Source organism: Phalacrocorax carbo, chromosome 1, assembly GCF_963921805.1.
Source record: "Phalacrocorax carbo chromosome 1, bPhaCar2.1, whole genome shotgun sequence".
Classification (NCBI taxonomy): Eukaryota; Metazoa; Chordata; class Aves; order Suliformes; family Phalacrocoracidae; genus Phalacrocorax; species Phalacrocorax carbo.
The window spans coordinates 106382971-106401690 of record NC_087513.1 but is presented as its reverse complement, the minus strand read 5'-3'; the positions used below and the strand labels follow the sequence as shown (position 1 = coordinate 106401690).

The following is an 18720-nucleotide window of genomic DNA, read 5'->3' as shown; positions in this document are numbered from 1 at the left end:
CTGAAACCAGCATATTATCACAGTGACTCATCCCTTCGTCTGCCCCAAGATAAGAGCCTTCTTTTTAATCACAGATAATGTTGCTATGGCTATTGCTCACAAGCGACCCGATTTGACTGTCTTGAAGCTCCAAGTTTCAAACTTCAATGAAAATGAATTAGAATTTACATCGAGACGAACCGGGACCTCTAATCCTCCAATGTTACATATTAATAACAACAACAACAACCACCACCACGATGTAAAAACTAGCATTTAAGTTGTTAAATGTTAAATAAAAGATTAATACACAATTAAGGTTGGAATGCCAAAGATTCAAAAAAGACAGGACAACCTTAACTTTGCCCTGTACGTGTATAACCTATGGAACGATACTTTTCCATAAGTCTGCCTCATTTAGTATAAAAAAAATGTACAAACAGTAAGTAGGAAAATCGAAGTTTTGTTGGCATTGCTAATTCTGGCAATTCAAAACTTCCAAAACACCTGGAATCTGCAACTTAACGTTTGAGTGTTTCATCAAATGTATGTGCATGATGCAATATGAGAATTACTTGGTAAAATATTACCAGGTTATGAATATGCTGTTTTGCCTTCTCTCTAGTTACACACGTTTCCAAAATTGGAAAAATATCAGTTTTGCACTTCAATCTTTTAACATACAGTTTGAAAAGACAGCACCGAACTGGTTTGGAAAGGTTTGCTGTGAGGGAAAAAAAAGAGATTACTTTCTTTGAGTCGATATTTTTGCCTTGTGGCCTGCAAACAACAAAACAACCTTACAACTATCACACTAGAAGTTCTTAAAGGGCTGACAGAAAAATATCCCTGAAGGCATGCTAGCTAGTTCACAAATCACATCTCCTAAGTGAAGCAATTAGCACTTACTTGTGTTTGGTGCACTTGAGACATCCGCTGGTTGAATAATGCACTGAACATTCTTAATAATTGTGCAGACATCTCCTAATAACTAACTACATACCATATATTCATACAAGTTATGTGTTTAAGAGTAATATTAACTGCAGTTGTGGGACTTCTCAGAGCTGGTACCCTGAACAAAGTATGTTGCAATATATTCCAATTTCACTACTTTTTTGCCAACAAGCATAGGTAATACTGCCAAGCTATTGTAGGTGGTATCCCATCACTGTACCAAAGTTAGGCTAGAGATCAGCAAAAAATCATTTGTTGTGATAATTCTTGCCTTTCTGTACAGAGCATTTCTGTAACCAACATCATGACAAGACAAATGTTCTATCAAGATTCTAAGATTTTTTTCTCCACAGCACAGTATTATAAGTACAATATAATGAGCTGTGGCTAACCTTCATGAAATACAAACTTTTCTTCCTTAACACCAAAGCTTTTGCACTCTTTATGTAAAACATCAGCTTTTCTTTTAAAACAAACAAGCAAGCAAACAAATGGTTTTCCAGACCTTGGAATTCCACAAGAAGTTTTCAAAGGTTATTCAAAAGCCAAGAGGAAAATTCAGAAGCCCCAAGGGGAGTGTTTTAAGACAACATATGATTTTTCAGTTTAAAGTCTCATGATTTTAAATACTGAAAGGTGATTTTTTAATAATAAGCAAGTATATCATTGGCTTGTCCGTGGTGGCACGGGAAGTCTGGGGTACTGCAGCTCAGTGAGCTGCTTCATGTCACCTGGGACATGGAAAATGAAAGAGCTTTGAGCTTACAATTTGTACCTGTCTTTGTAACAGGTTAAGTGCGTGCACAAGGTCAGTTATCACAGCTCAGCTGATGCATGGGACTGCAATTGCACGCCTCAGCTCTCAGAGAACCCAATGTCTCCTGTCCTCCCTCTTGTTCTGGAAGGCAGCCTCTGAAAGGTGAAGCTTCCTGCTGTCACACACCCGGCTGAAATTCTGCCCAGGCATTTCTCACTGTCACAAACCCAGGAGCACCCTGCACAGCATGGGGACTCAAATACAAGGTTGCTGCGCAAGACAGTAGGCTACCCTGGGGGAAAAAAACCCTCTTCCTTGGATGGTCCAGAGCCAGACACAACCTAGTCTCACAGTTTTGTAAGAAAAACACACTATGAGGAGATAGACCTTTGATTTTAATGAAAAGTTCTTAAAAAAAAAAAGGTAAATGAATATCTAAATCGCACAGTATATCCTGTTTCCACACACAGAATTCTTAATTAGTTAAAAAAAAAAAACAAAAAAAAAAACCAAACCAAAACGTAAGGATTGTAACCTCAGGTGAGGTTTATATCGGATATTAGGAAAAATTTGAATACTGAAAGAGCGGTCAGGCATTGGAAGAGGCTGCCCAGAGAGGTCATGGAGTCACCATCCCTGGAGGTGTTAAAAAAAATGTGTAGATGTGGCACTTCAGGACATGGTTTAGGAGGCCTGGGGGTGTTGGGATGACAGTTGGATTTGATGAACCCAGAGGTCTTTTCCAACCTTAATGATTCTATGATTAATAATTCAGATATCAGGAAAAGATTTCCTGAAGGAACAGCTGGGGTCAGTGACAGAAACGTAGAAACTTGAAGTTGTCAGTGGCAAACACGCAGTTCCTAGAGCACATAGGTACAGGGTGTCAAGGACTCTTTCAAAGCTTCTAAAAGCAGCATCCTTAGGCCTCTTTCCTCCCCCTCCCTGGCCTCCCTTCCTTCTCTCTGTAACCATGTAATTTATTGCTGGTGAAAAGTGCCAGTTGATGACATCAACAAATTAATATTCGTTCTTCAGAAGAGCTACCAGAAAACTCCAGTGTCTGCTCCACCCCCATACTGGGAGCACATCCAAGAACTAAGAATGCGATTCCTTGTGGGGGCTGTAGGAGAACTTGTATCACGGGGTACAGTTAGGTAAACTGCAGCCATTCTCCTGCCTTGATGATTTTAGGTTGATGGCTGCTACTAAAGGGTATTCCTTTTTAATTTAAGTGCTCATTTTCAACAGCCGCCTGCAGTTGCCTAAAGGACTGCAGCACTGTCTAGGTATTTCTTTGTGCTGTTTCCAGTGGCACGGATCTCGACAAGACTCCTCTCTCCAGGTCTTTGCCATGTAACAGCCAAATGATGGGATATTTACTACCGGATATGGATATGTAGATTTGGCCCTGGCACTTAATTAGAAGCAAGGAGTACAGACTATGAAAGCAAACCCCAGCCACAAGGAAATATATGGATTCTATCAGACTTGCACATTTGAACACCCTCTGAGGTATGTGATTGCTTCATGCTTTCTAACATAGTGTCAGTAAAGACCAGGAACCCAGAAGGAGGCAAAGATCTTACCCTGACAGAGCCTTATTTTTTGCTTTTTCCACTTACTAAAACCCCAGCGTGATTAAGTTCCATCATAAATTTCACCTTCAATTAGCTTTTCCTTATCATCAGAGAGAAGGAAAAAAAAAGTGGTTATGAAGTCTTTGGCTTTCAACATTGAGGTCACCCCATTATTTTACACTCAAAAGCCTCACTAATTTAAAACTTTCAAAATCTAAGCCATGTAGAACAAACTTGACTTTGACTGGAAAGCTGGCTGTAGGAAAGAACAATCACACAAATAACTACGGGATTTTGCATATATTAATGGAATATCATATAAACCGTGTGTAATTTTGTTGTAAAATCTCTATTAACATAATTGGAAATCATATGCCTCTATAAGTTAAATAAGTTAAAGATGACCTTCATTTTAATAGCCAAAAAAATGTACATGTTATTTTCCAGAGAACATATGAGTCGTTCAGTCTTGTTTTCACAGGCAGCAATTACAGATTTTTGAATATAAAAAGTGAAATAACAAGGAAGCTCCACTGATGACACAGAGGTAGAAAGGACATAAAGTCCAAAGCAACATGCTGAGTTTGCTTTCACAATTACATACTGTGATGATAAGGTATTTTCATACAGGCATACTGGTAAAGCAGCATATGACTATACCTAAAGCTACTTTAAATAATCTTCAGCTAACCAACAGCAAAGATGCATTTCTCCCAGACACATCCAGGAGCAATTCCCCGGTCTGCATTTATGACGGAGAGATATTTGGTGTAAACGAAGTCAGAAGGTCAAGATTATTGTAAGTCATCTGTGTACCTCTTTGTCCTGTACTCAGGTTATTTACTAGCATTCACACATAGTTGATATTTATTGTGCCTAATCTTAGCATCCTCTTGGTTTTTTGCTTCAATAAAGAAAGATAAAATCAGATCAAGACAAATTACATCCCTAAAACTAAAGTGAGCTGATACTTAATGATTCATACTTCCCTATATGTTTTATTACACCAGTCTTAAGTGTGAAAATTCACTTTGAAAAAATCAATAACCAAAAAGCACTGCTGAATTTAGAGATTAAAAAAAGCCACGTTGTTATAATTCCATCTTTAAAATGCAGTTCTAAGGCCAGTTTAAAACCAGAAATGCCAAATCCTGCTATTCCAGAGATCAAGTAACACTATCTATTTCACTTGTCTTGAAAGTATTTCTGGTGCCATAAAAGACAAAAGCAAATAAACAAAAATCATTGAAACCAATAGATAGGATTACCAGCAGGCTTACCTAATTGGATAAACTGGGGATCGCTTTTCACTCCAGGTCCTGCCCCAGTACTTGCTGCCACTTCCACGCTGTATCGAATACCAGGAACTAGGGAGGGGATGACTACAGAAAAGGTGGAACCGTCTACTGTCTTGTTTATATGGTATCGACTTTCATTGCCAAGACACCAAACCTGCAGGGAAGTAAGCATATGGTATGTATAAATATTCAAAATTCGACACCAAAGGATACGTAGAAGGAAGGATGACACATTCCTTTCTGCTGGATAAAGAAATTTAGAATTTGTCACTAACACCTGCAGTCATGGATTGCTGCCCTATGCACTGTATCAATACTGAAAAGAAACTTCTTGTTCCAAAGAGCAGCTCCAACTACTACAATTATTTGATGGATTTATCGTAATTAATTTACAGTTCAACCAATGACATCAGTCATTACAGCATTAGTAATATGGAACAAATAAGGGAAGCCCCGTAGCCAAGAACAGTGCACATAAACAACAAAGTAAGAGCATTCAATTAAATGACTTTATAATTCTCTTGTTCAGGAACCATTTGTCAAGCAAGGCTTTCTTCACTCAAGTGCAAGGGCAAGTTTTTCATTACATGATGTCACAAAAGAACAGATGGCATGCTGGAATCCCAACTTTGTTTTTGTTTTTTTAAAATGGCAGCAAGAGGCAAGGATTGAGTAGCACGCCATCTTCTGTTGAGAGTCAACAGCATGATATCAGATCTAATTTTTTGGCTGAGATCAGGACACAGGCCTAATGACTTCAATTCACCCCTTTATAAATTACATCAGTGATATTAAATGATTGGGAGAAACAATATGATGAAATATTTTTATCTCTTTAGGCCTGCACCATTGATGTGGCAATTGCTTTTAAGAGTATGGTTGAACTTCCAACTAATCTAGATCTGCTAAAACATTGATGAAGCCGTGTTGATTTCCTTTTCATGCCCTTTCCACAAATGTATTGCTCTACAATGAGTATTTGTAAAGTTAAATTCAGTAAAGAATCTGTAAAGAAGCGAACTTTCCTGAGAACAGCAGCATTTCTGAACCTGTGCTGATTGTACACAGGAGGGAAGATTTTGCTTTTGACATATGGAGTCCCTACAAGATTTAGAACCCAGATAGCTGCTTTTAATCCCTCGCGCAATTCTGCCACTGTGGAGATTGTCAGGTGAGTGAGCTCAAGTTTCACATACAGAACAATTGCTATGGCCCTTTCTGTAAAGCCCTTTCTGCCCGGACGCTGGAAATTTTATTTCACTTTCAGGACATTTTAAGACCCTTTTTCCTTCTCTGGATGCCAAGGATTGAAACAAGGTTAGTGGGACACTGTGAGATAGTTTCAGAGGGACACTGAAATGTATTTTAAGCTCCTTTGAAATAGAATCCCAGTGCAGCATATACATAAGTGCTGCTGTAGAGCAGGTCAGAGCACACCAAGAGAAGAGAATCTCCTTTTTATATTCTAAGTATACACTGTTTCACTCTGTAGTAGTAGTATAATTACTAGTAATATTAGTAATACTGCTCTTAAATCCTACAGGATGGTCCATGAAAATTTATGTAAATAAGAACACAATGAAGTGAGAAACAAAAGATTTAAATCTACGTTTTGACTTATGTCATTTTCACAAAAATTGTTACTGCCACCTTGTACAATGGTGTAGGCGCAAACAATAAAACCAATTTATTATGTACTTATATGTATGCACTAATTCATAAAAATGTTTTATTCTTAGGCGCTCAGATACATGGAGAAATTCACAAAACAAGAATGTTAAGTTAAATATCAGGTTGTTCAGTACTTGCCATACTATATTTGATTGTATACCTAAACAGGCAAGTGAAAACGAACTTTTAGAATGTTATGAAGGAAGGAGGAATTCACAATGTAACAGACACATAACTGAAGAAAGAATTACTATAACAAGAGAATTTCTAACTTCATGCTAGGGAAGGAAGGAATGACTTTTGTTGTGATTCGAATTTCTGGCTTTTTCTGTGCGCTACTGAGAGTTCTTCAATTAAGACGGTATCCTCCTTCCTATTTATTTTAACCTTTAATTAAAGTAGGCACACTCTTGCCTTAGATCTGAGTTGCTGAGAAAACAAAGGATTCCCCCTATATATGCATACCTTTTTTTCTGGGAGAAAACAGGAGATAGAAAAAACAAAGAGGAAAGAAAAAAGATAAAATTTTACAAGACTTCTATGTGGGCTGTTTTGTTATTAGTTCTTAATCTTAAATCACTGGTTCTGCATTTATTTAGTTTTTAGATGAGTATATTAATTACTTATAGCAACTTAAACAGCAATTACATATACATTCATCATGTCTGCTTTCTGTCCATGGTGAAAGCACAAAGGAAAATAAAGGCATCCACACAATAAATGTAGATGTGAAACGTGCCAGTGTGCCATCTACTGCCACACAAGCACTACAAGATGCTTGCTCCTACACCTGATAACCTATTACCTCTGAATGCCAGGAGGTATGTTAGGTGCTATATCTACTGGCAAATGTGAATTTCCTGACTTCTATTGTTTTGTCCTTGCAACCTTAACATTCTTCTGATGCAGTTTCTTGATGGAAATAATTCCATCTCTTCAGCTCAAGGTCTGTCTTTAAATAAAACAAGTTTGCAAGTATTTTTTCTAATTATATCATAGACCTGAAACTAAGCCATAAACTGATTTTTTTTACCAGCTGACCTGGTTCTGAAAGGCATTTGATAATTCTAAATTGACCGTGATGCTTAGTGATCTCTTCCCTTTCCCATTTCTACTGAGAAACAAAAAAATAGCAAAATGAGTTTTGATGGCTAGAAATATATCTGTAGCACAGTGTTTTAACCTGAAGAATAGTCAAGACATCATAGTCTGAAAAATTTTCTCAATAATGTGCATTTGTGGGACACTGAAACCAAACATCCTGCCTCTCCGTGGCTATAAAGCTTACTTGATATCCACAGCTAGACATTTTAAATGTCTGTAGCTTGCTTAGGAAAAATAAGCTTAATTTACTTTGCTATATAACTCACTGAAAAAGAATTTGAATTGAAAATAAATATAGTGTATGTTTCTAATCGAACATGAAATATTATTTTATAATGTACTTACATTTTGTTAAAAATTAAATAGCGTAATGAGAATTGTGTTTGTGTAAAAAAATTTCTACACACTAAATACTTTTATTAGAAAAGCACATGCTTTACTTGAAAGTTTTCCATTTGTTTTAACTACCCAGTTACACATAATTTACTCAGATGTTAACACTGTTAATTATTATCCCTGAGCTTTTCAAGTCATTAAGCATATTTACTACCTCAGCCAATGTCTCTGAGTCACAAAATGGTTCTCAAACAGGTATGCTTCCCTCTCTAGTTGTATGCGCATTTCTCAAGTTATGATGAAGGCAAGAAGGTAGCTGTTTTAATTAAGAGTGTTGACCCTTTGCTTTGATTTATGGAGGCTGTTTAATTGCCTTCTACCATCTACACAGAATTACTAAATATGGAGTTTGGGTCAAAGAAAGGATTTTCTATCTCATTTACTCTGACTAACCAGTAGATGGAGCCAAGCACCCACGAACAACCTCATCTGCCACTACCCGGCCAATATCCCCTCTGCCAGGGGATCAAGGCATGACAGCAGTACCTTATATTCTTGAACCATCCCGTTTTGGTTGTCCTCGGGGGGCGGCTGCCAGGTGACCACAATAGCCGTCCCGTTCCCATCGTTCTTAGTTACTGAAACACTCTGAGGTGGAGCACTAGGAGCTGTTTGTTTGGAAAGAAGGATTGAACGGTTAAGTTTGTCACACATAGAAGTGAGCTTTTTTTAAGAGGAAGATGGTTTCTGGGCTACACAAATGCATTCTTTTATGCCCCACCCTTCATTGAGGGCAGTTCCTGCCCACAAGATAAAAAGATACCGAAGGAAAGTGATGTGACCCTGCAACCTGGCTCCTCAGTTCTGCTGCAGTCTCGCTGTGCAGGACAGGGAAAGTCACACTCACCACCAGTCTCTCCACAATCATTACCTGAATGTCACAGTCCTGAGCACTGAATTCCTCAAATCATCTCACCCAGGATCAACAGTTTTGAAAAATAAAGTCTATAAATTGACCCCAATAGAATGCTAAATCTCAGTTCCTCTAGTGTGTAAACAATAATGAGTAATAAAAAGCTTATTAAGATGAGGACAGAATGTGTTAATATTAAGGCATTTATAATAATTTATGGTTTGCATTTTAAACAGTGTTCCTGAAAACTGGATGCTTAGCTCATGCTTGGGATGAATGCAGTTAAGCACACCTTTTCAACCACTCAAAGCAATAAACCAGATTTCCAGAGCATTTATTCTGGGGAGGGAAGAGAGAAGGGGAAAGGCTGCACCTCTCAACAGAGGCACCAAAATCCCTATTCAGAGGCACTGGCCATCTTGCATACTCATCATGCCTAAGCAGCAACAAAAGGAAGAGCTTCATGAACCTTCTCTTTTTAGCACATGTATGAGATGGAAATATATAATTTAGTCCACTATATCTGTTGCCCTCATTCATCTTTTCATTTTGTCTTACTGATTGATCCACATATAAAAGCCTACTAAAAATGTGGTTTCCATTCCCTCAGCTACAGCGCTTTGATGATTTCTGTGGTGTCTGCTATCTACTCAAGATAGTGATTAGCAAGTGCTTGAATCTGACAGAAGTCACTTGTGACCAGACCATGAACTCAGCAGGGAGGAGTGCACACTGCAGTGAAGATAAAAAGCGCACTTCCCATTGTGTGTTGGAGGGGATTTTTGCACATATCTCTCTCTCTCTCTCTCTCTCTCTCTCTGTCTCTTGCGCAGGGTTCTGAATATTTACTTCTGTGTCACCAAACAATTCACATAATGATCAGTCCAACACAGCCTCCTCTGCTGCAGACTGCTGTTCTCGAACAGCACGCACTTCAAACAAAATCAAATAATGAACATATCAGAGGAAAGCAGGCCAGACTACTACTTCAAAAAGGAAAGATGAAGACAGTCTGGCTCCTACTTGCCTTCTTCCAGGGTCTTTGCAAATTTCACTTCGCTATCTGCCCCCTGAAACTCATTAAAAAAAGGGCGGGCCTTGATTTCGTAGTTTACACCTTTCTTCAGCTCGGGAATGATAACGCTGTTTTTGGTTGGAGTCCTCACTTCAAAGATTAACCACTCTGACTCTCCATAGGATGCTGGTGTAGGCCGGTACAGAATTTTATATCCCTGAATATACTGGGATTGCTGGTCCACCTGGCGAGACAGCAGAACACACAACACATCATTTAACAAATATGAAGCAGGAATGATGTCCGTGACACTATGCACAGTCCTTGGACTACCCGTTCATTTTGTTCAAAATAAACAACACTGCCAAAGCAGATAAAGGCTCCTTGCATTACAGCAAATTACAGGCCTGATTCACAAGTGCATTAATCTGTTCGATGCTGGTAGAACTGTGCTGGTTTCTGTGGATTTATGAAGGCATTAAACAGGGATAATGGAGTTGTATAATATGGCCCAGCTCCATGAAATGAAGAGCCTTTGCATCTGCAGAGTGACGGAGCCCTGTACAGGCCAGACTTCTGCCCCCCTGAATCTGCCCAGCAGGGCAGGGGGCACATGGGGAAAGGGAGGGGGAGGGGGAGGCCAGGGGATCTACAGCTCCACAACTCAGGGTGATGAATACAGAGATCAAAGAGAGAGCCCGCCAACTCTCCTGAGGTGTGGAAGCCTCCCAAATTCCATGAAATGAGCACTGCTTCCTGCCTGCTTCCTTCTGGAGAAAGTGAACTGAAAGGGCAGCCAGCTGGCACTATCTCCATTGCTGTGATGAGGCTGGGCTCTGTCTGAGGGCAGATTTGTCCAAGCACTTCCTCCACGTCCACCCACTCATCGGGAGGCTCCTCTGCTGGAGGGAAAGGGCTGTTTTGAGAGGGCTCTGAAGAGGCTTGTAAAACTCAGTGTGGTAACACAGCTGCGACTTGGAAAAGCAGATCAAAATGATGCTCAGTGGTCCTCAGTGCTTTTTAGACCGAGGTCATTTTATGTCACATGTACGGAGAAAGAGATCTTAATGTAAATGAGGGTCGGACTCAATGTATTTGGCTACATCTGAAATAGGAAGCTATCTTACAGCAGTCATCTTTCATGGAGCATTCACTGTCTTTTAACTACCAGTTTCAATTTCTGATGAATTAGAAAATCCAGTAACAACAACAACAAAATTGTTAAAAGTGCATCAGATTTTCCCTCTTTTCAGAAATCTCATATAATGATATAATAAAACTGTTTTCTTGCTATTTTACTCCAAAAAGCAACACATTTCATTTTTAATAATCACACAAAGAATGTGTGTCTTAGCTGAAACTGAGGTAATGCTTATTTTTGAAATTGCAGAGAAGGCCACCCGAGAGACTGACAAAAACTGCCTGTCTGGAGAAGGTTGTTCTGTAACTAAAGGTCAAACAAAATCGTGCTAGAAACCTCAAAGATGTTTTAATATTATTAGTTAAAACAGGAGTTTGCCTGCTGCAGGTGGCCATACTGCAGGTGACAGCGTAATTACCATGCAACACTGCAGATATTATTTGTACTCTTGCAGCACTGAGGAGCCCTGATCATGGACCAGGACTCTATTGGGCTAGGGCTCTTATACGAAGTCAAAACACCTTTTGTTCCTGTTCAAAATGTTCTGCCATGGCATGGCAGGGGCTACAGCCTATGCTTTCCTGCACTGTCTCTGCCAATATATTGACATGTTCAGATGGAAGTCCTAAAAAGACCTCAAAGCTCAGTCCCTTTGGATTTATTCCTGCACCTGGTATATTTATCCCCCATTTTTTCTTCATTCTGCATTCTACTTTATAACTGCTCTTCTCTGAATTACATTTTCGTATCTCATTGCTGGTACTTGCAGTTTCCCATGTTGTTCTTTCTCTTTATTTCTACCTCTTATTTGCTTCTACTCTCTCCCACAGTAAGCCATTTCTAATCCTTTCTCTCACTGAGGCCTCAGCCTTGTAAGCCTGCTTGAATCTTTTACACTATGTTCCTATTCCCCTTGCTTCAGGACTCCTACAGTATTGTTTCCTCACTCTCTCATTTCCTTTGCTATATCCTCCATGCAGCCAGCTTCCTACTTTCTCCTGCCAGAGCAACATCAATGCAACATCTGAAAACCATTTGCCCTTTTTGTCTCTTCATCCTGTACTGCTGGTACGTATAGCACCACGGCAAAGGATAGGTTCAGATGAGGCTATATGGGTTTGGGTGTGTTTCTCAGTATGTATGTAGGATGAAGGTAACACTTTCAAACAGAATTATGCAGTACTTCTCCCCGCTGGTGACTGACAGACAGGGAAGTGCCCAAGTTATCTCATTAGGGGACTGATACACTTCCTACTGAAAGCAGCGCAAAAGCGTCAAATGATATGACTTAAGAAGGCTTTGATCAGTCCTTTAGCTTCCAGAGGACGACTCTGAAACTCTCACCATATTGTAAACAGCACTCTCTATGGAGACATAAAATGGTGAAAATGGGACAAAGCTTAATGAAGCAGGAAAGCAAACCCCAAGTAGCACTCATTCCAGAGGAAAACATTTGCAAGCATACAAACTACATGGCTTCTTTAAGCATGACTCCACTGCAGCCAAAAGTACAATTCAGCAGTATACACAACCACCTCCATGATGCAGATCTGTACTTACTGTCCAATGAACTTCAATCGAGGAGGAAGAAAGGATAGTAGGGTTGTGCAGATGTAGTACCACATCGCCTAGTTCTCTCTGGACCTGCTTGTGATCCACACCTTGACTTGTTGGTGGAACATCTGTAATAATTTAAGAATCCATTCTCACAAGTATATACGATTGTTAAAATAAGTATAGGTAAATACAAACAAATATACCATAAAGTATGTGATGCTGTCACCAATAAAGATTACCCTAGGTACTTCCCAATTCTGTGAGAAAAAAATAGACAAAGTATTTTCCCGAGCAAATCACCAATGCTTATGTAGTACCAAATCAATGCACTGCACTTTCTTCAACAAAGAGGAACAGAAGGAAAATGCTGTGTAAGAAGAAAAAACCACACTCAGGGATGTCTTTGGTAAATTACTTCAGCAGCATCTCTTTATTCTTTCCCGCTGGGGGGAGAAAATGTTCTATTACCCATTGCAAATTCCAAGAGACCAGTAAACCTATAAAGAATGGCAAAAGCAGAAGCCGTATCTTCAGATAAATTCATGAGCAAACTTACTGTTTTTAATTACAAAATAAATGTAACAACAGAGGAAAAGAAGTATGAGTCACGTGGCTGCAGCTCCTCTGATGGTAAGTGAGTTCTGTTAACAGGAGGCAGAGCACAGCTGGGTGCTGTCTGGCTCTTCTGACATACGGTCTATCTTATAGCTAGAAGAATCGTTCACATGCATGAGAGGACAAATTCCTCTCAAAATACACAATGGTACAATGGAAACACATATTTTCTGCATGCAGAGCCCTTAAAAAGCATATTTAACTGAAATGGAATGACTGTCAGACATGTGTAAAATTTACAGGGCAATCACTAATAGGGTGTCTAAAATATACATGTACTGTGGACAGCAGAGTATTGATTTCATATATCTCTCTTTTATCACTTCATTTTAAACAAGTACCATGCTGACTATGGCTAAAAATCACAGACTGGGAAATTCATAAGAAGTACTTCCAGTGATTTCTTTTTTTATTATTATTTTTTAAATTAATCTAGTTCCAGATACAGAATAATGCATTACAAAAACTTTGCTCCAGCCTATTACTTCCCTGCCTGACCTCTGCTAGTGACAAAGCAAATTCAGGAAATCTTCAAGGGTTCTGTGTTCTGAAGACCTTGGAAATTTCCATACCTGCCTGTTTACAAGAAGTACTGAAGAGAGAGTACACAGATATTGCATCTATATTTATGTACAACTACAGGACTACAGTAATAAGTCACTATAGGTGTGTAGACTATCTTGAAAGCTGAAGTTTGGATAGTGCAGCTGATGCTGAGAGAGAAGATACTTATTAAATGCAAGTGCAACAGTTGTAAAGCATGCTTTTTGCACAGTGATGATATTCTCGGTTTACCAGCTTTTTGTCCTGTCTAAATAATAATAAAATAATGTAAGACTGCATTAGGACAAGGCATGAGGACAAGTTTCTTTCCAGAAATATAGTTCCCATTTGGGAATACAAAGCCTATGTCACTTTGAACTTTTATCATACAGTTTCTTCAACATATTTACAAGAAGATGAGATTTCTTCAATGTTAAAAAGCAAACTGAGGTTAGCATGCAGTCTGTGGGTGACGAATCTGGATTTTTTAGCAAGGAACGCTGATAACAGCAAAACAACAAAACCAAAAAACCCGCCACTGAGTCACTGCTGTATCCACATGTTGTATGTTCTGCCAAACAGTCCATTTATCAGAGTATTTCCCTTCCCCCAAAGTTTGAAAGCAATAAAGATAGAAGCTTCTGTTTGGAGAGTTGCCTAAATATCACCCTGCTTAGAATGTAACAGGAAAGTCAGTGGAATAATTAATTCTATCTTTGCTAGTCATAAAAGATGAGTCATCAACAATATGAATCAAACTATTAATAGGCTCAGCTGTTTACACATCTGTGCTATACAGCAAGATGTGTGTTTTCTTGTTTCAGCTCCAAGCTTCCAAGACAGGGACTGTCAGTGAGAACACCTAAGCATGTTGCTGTTAATGTTGGTAAAGCGTAAAGATGGAGGTAGGTGAGGTTCCTAGTCTGGGTATGCATTTAGGGCAAGACTATACCACCCTCTAGGCAAAAGTGAACTGAAAAATTTTTGAACTTACTTAACTAGACCACAACTTTTACAAAACTGAAATGGAAGAAGAGTGGAACTGTGTTAAAGAACTTGACACTTGATCACATTTCCTACTACTGATGAAAATTCTATCTATTGGTTATCATTTTCATTCCGGCTTTCTGTGGTTCTCACGTCTTCAGCTGTACTAGATGCCCAGAGGATGGCAAAGTTTTTCCATGCCATTATAAACCATTCAATTCTGTCGAGTGAACAGAGAACACTGCCTTACTCGCTGTTTTTGAGAGTCAGGTCAGTGATCAGCTCGTTTGGGACATTCAGATCCCATACCTCTCTCATATCCAGGAATGAAACTACACTGCATGAAAAACAGCCTCATGCAGAACGCTGCAGCCTGCCCGCATAATAACACTTGCTGCCCTATTCACAGGAATACAGAAATCACTAAAAGGTTACTAAATTTCTCCTTGGCATCAGACTTAGGAATCCATGCAATCCCTATCTGTCATGTGTCCGTGACTCTGCTGTCTATATATATACATTGAAACTGTCACCCATCAGAAGTTGTACGTAATAATAAAGGACAGCAATGTGAAATTGTTCACTCCCCAGGGCAGATGAGAAAGACTTGCTTTCAGACCAAGTTTAGAAAAAATGAAAAGTCACCAAAGGAAAAGACTTTGTTTCCTTTAAGGAACTTCCTTTCAAAAACAAACATGTACTTACTTATGCAAAAAAGAAACAAACATACAACACAGGCACTCTTAATAAGCCAGTGGGTCAATTTCTCCAGTGAGTCGGAAAAGCAGAAAAAGAACAATGATCTCTATCACTTTTACTTTGAAAAAGATTCCAGTTTTTCCCTTTTTAAGAGTCTAAGTATTTCTACTGGGAAAAAGTCCAGGCTGCGAAGTTGCAATGCATTATTCCCTGCACACCATCATTAAGTGTCACTTGTTTTCTACGGTGAACACAAAGTTATTTTAAATTTTACATAGCTGGATTCAGTCCATTGCTGGACTCAGCAGATGACTCCTTCATCCACTAGTACCCAGCCTTTTCTTCCACTTGGCTATCTGTAAGCATTGTCTCTCTTCCCTACTATTCTACTTTCAACAATTGTACTACTGAAATACTTTCAATATATTGCCAAAACATCATCTTTACTGGCTCATGATGCCCAATTCCTTCAAATTTTAAGCTTCTCTCTTTCCTAATGCAGCAGAAACCAACTTAGATTATGTGCTTTTTCTCCCTCTGTCTCAGTCTTAAGCCTCATTTGATTCACTGGACATAATAACAACATCTCTATGGAATTTGAGGATTTGCGCGATAACTTAAAAAAATCAGAGATTACTTTTGTTGCTAACAAGAGCTATTCCGCAAGATGGAACTATCTTTGGATAAGAGATATTATGATTCCCTTAGGCAATGCAATATGCTGTCTAAGCAGCTTTCAGAGTCTATGTTACAGAGAAATGCAAGTTTAAACATTGTATTTTATTATCTAGTATTTATTATAGCCAGGGTAGGTAGACAGTTGAAAGCTACCAGAATTCCTGCACCTGGTATTGTTCAGTCAACTTGTGGCAGCCACTGTGGACACCTAAAATGTTCAGTATCAAAAGCTTACCTTGAGTTTTCACTGGATCAGATATTTGGCTTGGGTCACTTAGTCCATATGCATTAGCTGCCCTCACAAGGAATAGATAAATTGCATTAGGTTTTAGCCCTTTAACTGCAAAACTCTCTGTTTTCACATTTTCAGCTACAGTTTGCCAGCTGCTCCCAGATGCGTGGCTAAGGATAAAACACACACGACAGCAGGTTAGCACGTGCTTTTTTAACAACACGGTATATATAAGTGTAAGTACAAGATCACATGAGACTCATATACCTGAAGGCCTCAATTATGTAAGAGGTTGGTGTTGCACCTGAATTCAAATTAGGTTGCCATGACAAAGTTACTGTATTTCTGCTGACATCTGTAACCTCGGGTTTTGATGGAGCACTAGGAATCAAATTTGGGTCAGTGGGTCTTGGTGGCTGCACTGGGACTCCAAACTCTAACAAAGGAGAGAGAAATGCTGAGTAGAGCCAGGAAGCAGCTGTAAGCTAAATGCTGTTCACATCTGCACCAGCAATTTATGACAGAGTGAGACAACTTCTGCATTTCAATTTCTGATTTTCCTTTATGCATTTTCTCCATGCAGAGAAACCCTAATTGATTTACCTTGGACCTCTATGTATGCACTCCATGTAGCTTCGCCACTTGGGGTTGAAGCAATGCAGGTGTACCGACCAGTATCGCCCAGCTGAGCGGGAAAAGAGAAGAATAAATATTTGAAACAATCAGGCACTCAGTGGGATAGAAAAGTAATTACAGCTATGTTCCCCCATGACTATAGATAAACGTATTACACTGCAAAAACTTTGAACCAGAAACTTCTTCCATTAGAAGTTATCATTTCATGTGCTGCAAAATGAAAATGGATACTTATTTCTGAGCATTTGTTATAGAATTGGAAAAGCTGCAGATCCTTACTTGATGTTACCTATTCTGTAATGAACAAACTGAAGGCCAACTCTTGTAGCATTTATTCCTTACTCTGCAGAGGTCCTAACAAACAAATTGAGAAGCAACTCAGATGACAAGACCCCATGCAACTGTCAACCTTCTGCCTAAATAATGCCTGGGGATTTGTCTGGACTGCAGCACCGGAGAGCATGTCATCCTTAAAACAGAGCTTAAAAATTGCACAGGGCCTTGTACATGTGGGGTTCCCTGTGTTAGTATAAATTTCACTCTACAGCAGACCCAAAAAGGAATCTCCATATGCTATTCTTGTCCAGTTCTGAATGTTGGATTATTTGTCCATATGTGCCTTAATCACATTTCAAAAGAGTTCTTCTCTGAAAAGAAATGCTATTCTCCTAAGGTCCCAGCCTCAGCAGATGAGCTGAATGGAAGCGCTCAAAAATCGGAGGTTCAAAGTCTAAGCCAGTGTAACTTATAATTAGTAATAGGGCAACTCTAGGGATCACAGTAAAGTGATGTATTCGGCCTGATTAAAAAAAAATACTGCATTTCAAACCACAGAAAAGATAGCAAAGAATAGCTAGCATGCCAAAACTTAACATTTTAAAACATTTTACAGCATGCAAGCCATGACGAGCAATACTGACCAGGTACTTGCTATAATTTGGTAAGGAAGGAATTCACTAAGTATTTGACAGGTGCTTAATCATTTTAAGCAATGTTTACCCTGTCGAGTGAATATGTTTAAACTTTAAAAACTCTTTTGAAAAAGCTGCGTACATGGCTCTATTGCTGCAGTACTGTAAACAAAGGTTTTCTTTATAAACATTTGAAATAATTAGATCATTTTAATCTATTAGTGCTAAAGCCCAAATAATTTAAAGATTTGTCTTACTGAAATACAAGTTTAGCTTTCCCCTTCATGTTTTAAGTACCAAATAATTCCCTTAACTAATACCTCTTAAAAGCATTTTCCCTTATGAAATCTGAAATACTGTGCAGAATAAGCCAAGGTGTTAAGCATAAAGAATGAACTCTCAGAAAGCATTAAGTATCAAATATTTTAATACATTTCTTTAACACTTCTTCAGTTGTAAATGCAGGCTTTACTATATCAGAAGTGCCTGGAGGTGAAAAAACAAAGTGAAACAAACAACAAGAAAACTTGTTTGCCAGTTCAAGGTACCTTGGCATATCGGATCTGTAATGCTCCGGTCTCCAGCTGCTTGATGCGGGAGTCCTGGGTAGAAATGAGGATCCCATCCTTTTTCCAGAGGATAGTGGGCATTAAAGTGCCTGTGGCCACACAGCTCAGTACTAAAGTACCATCTACAGCTACAGTCTGATTCACAGGGCCCTGCCGAATGACAGGGGGAGGCCGGTCTGCAATCACTGCCAGAAGAAACAACAGGAACGAAATTTCTGCAACTGGAAGCAATTTTCTAATCATTTAAGCAACAGCAGTTGCTTGAGGCTTTGAAACAAACTAAAGATAATTAAACAAGTAATTAAAGTTGGAGCCATGCATATTCAGGGCAGGGTGCATTATAATGATGCACAACTACAGAATACGAGAATGATACACAATGCAGTATTTTCAGAAAGTAAAGAAGTATTACGTATTACATAGTGGTATCTGCTAGGCATCCTCTAATTCCATTGCATTTATAAAGTGATAATGGAATGAGAAAGGACTTCCCAAATTCTTTGTCAAGGCACAGATTTCACCTTGTTCATCTTCTATTACGT

At 38.9% G+C, this 18720-nt stretch overlaps 1 protein-coding gene across 5 annotated transcripts in view; it reads right to left on the bottom strand.

Moving 5' to 3' along the window:
* ROBO1 (roundabout guidance receptor 1) overlaps positions 1 to 18720 on the bottom strand; it is a 742850-nt gene that overhangs the window by 42026 nt on the left and 682104 nt on the right. For all 5 annotated transcript variants that reach the window (XM_064469750.1, XM_064469719.1, XM_064469728.1 and 2 more), the window contains 8 exons: positions 18158 to 18363; positions 16666 to 16747; positions 16330 to 16498; positions 16066 to 16232; positions 12312 to 12433; positions 9623 to 9854; positions 8229 to 8350; positions 4554 to 4725 (listed from right to left, as the gene is read on the bottom strand). In XM_064469750.1, the coding sequence (XP_064325820.1) occupies positions 4554 to 4725; positions 8229 to 8350; positions 9623 to 9854; positions 12312 to 12433; positions 16066 to 16232; positions 16330 to 16498; positions 16666 to 16747; positions 18158 to 18363 (1272 nt within the window). The remainder of the gene's footprint in view (positions 1 to 4553; positions 4726 to 8228; positions 8351 to 9622; positions 9855 to 12311; positions 12434 to 16065; positions 16233 to 16329; positions 16499 to 16665; positions 16748 to 18157; positions 18364 to 18720) is intronic.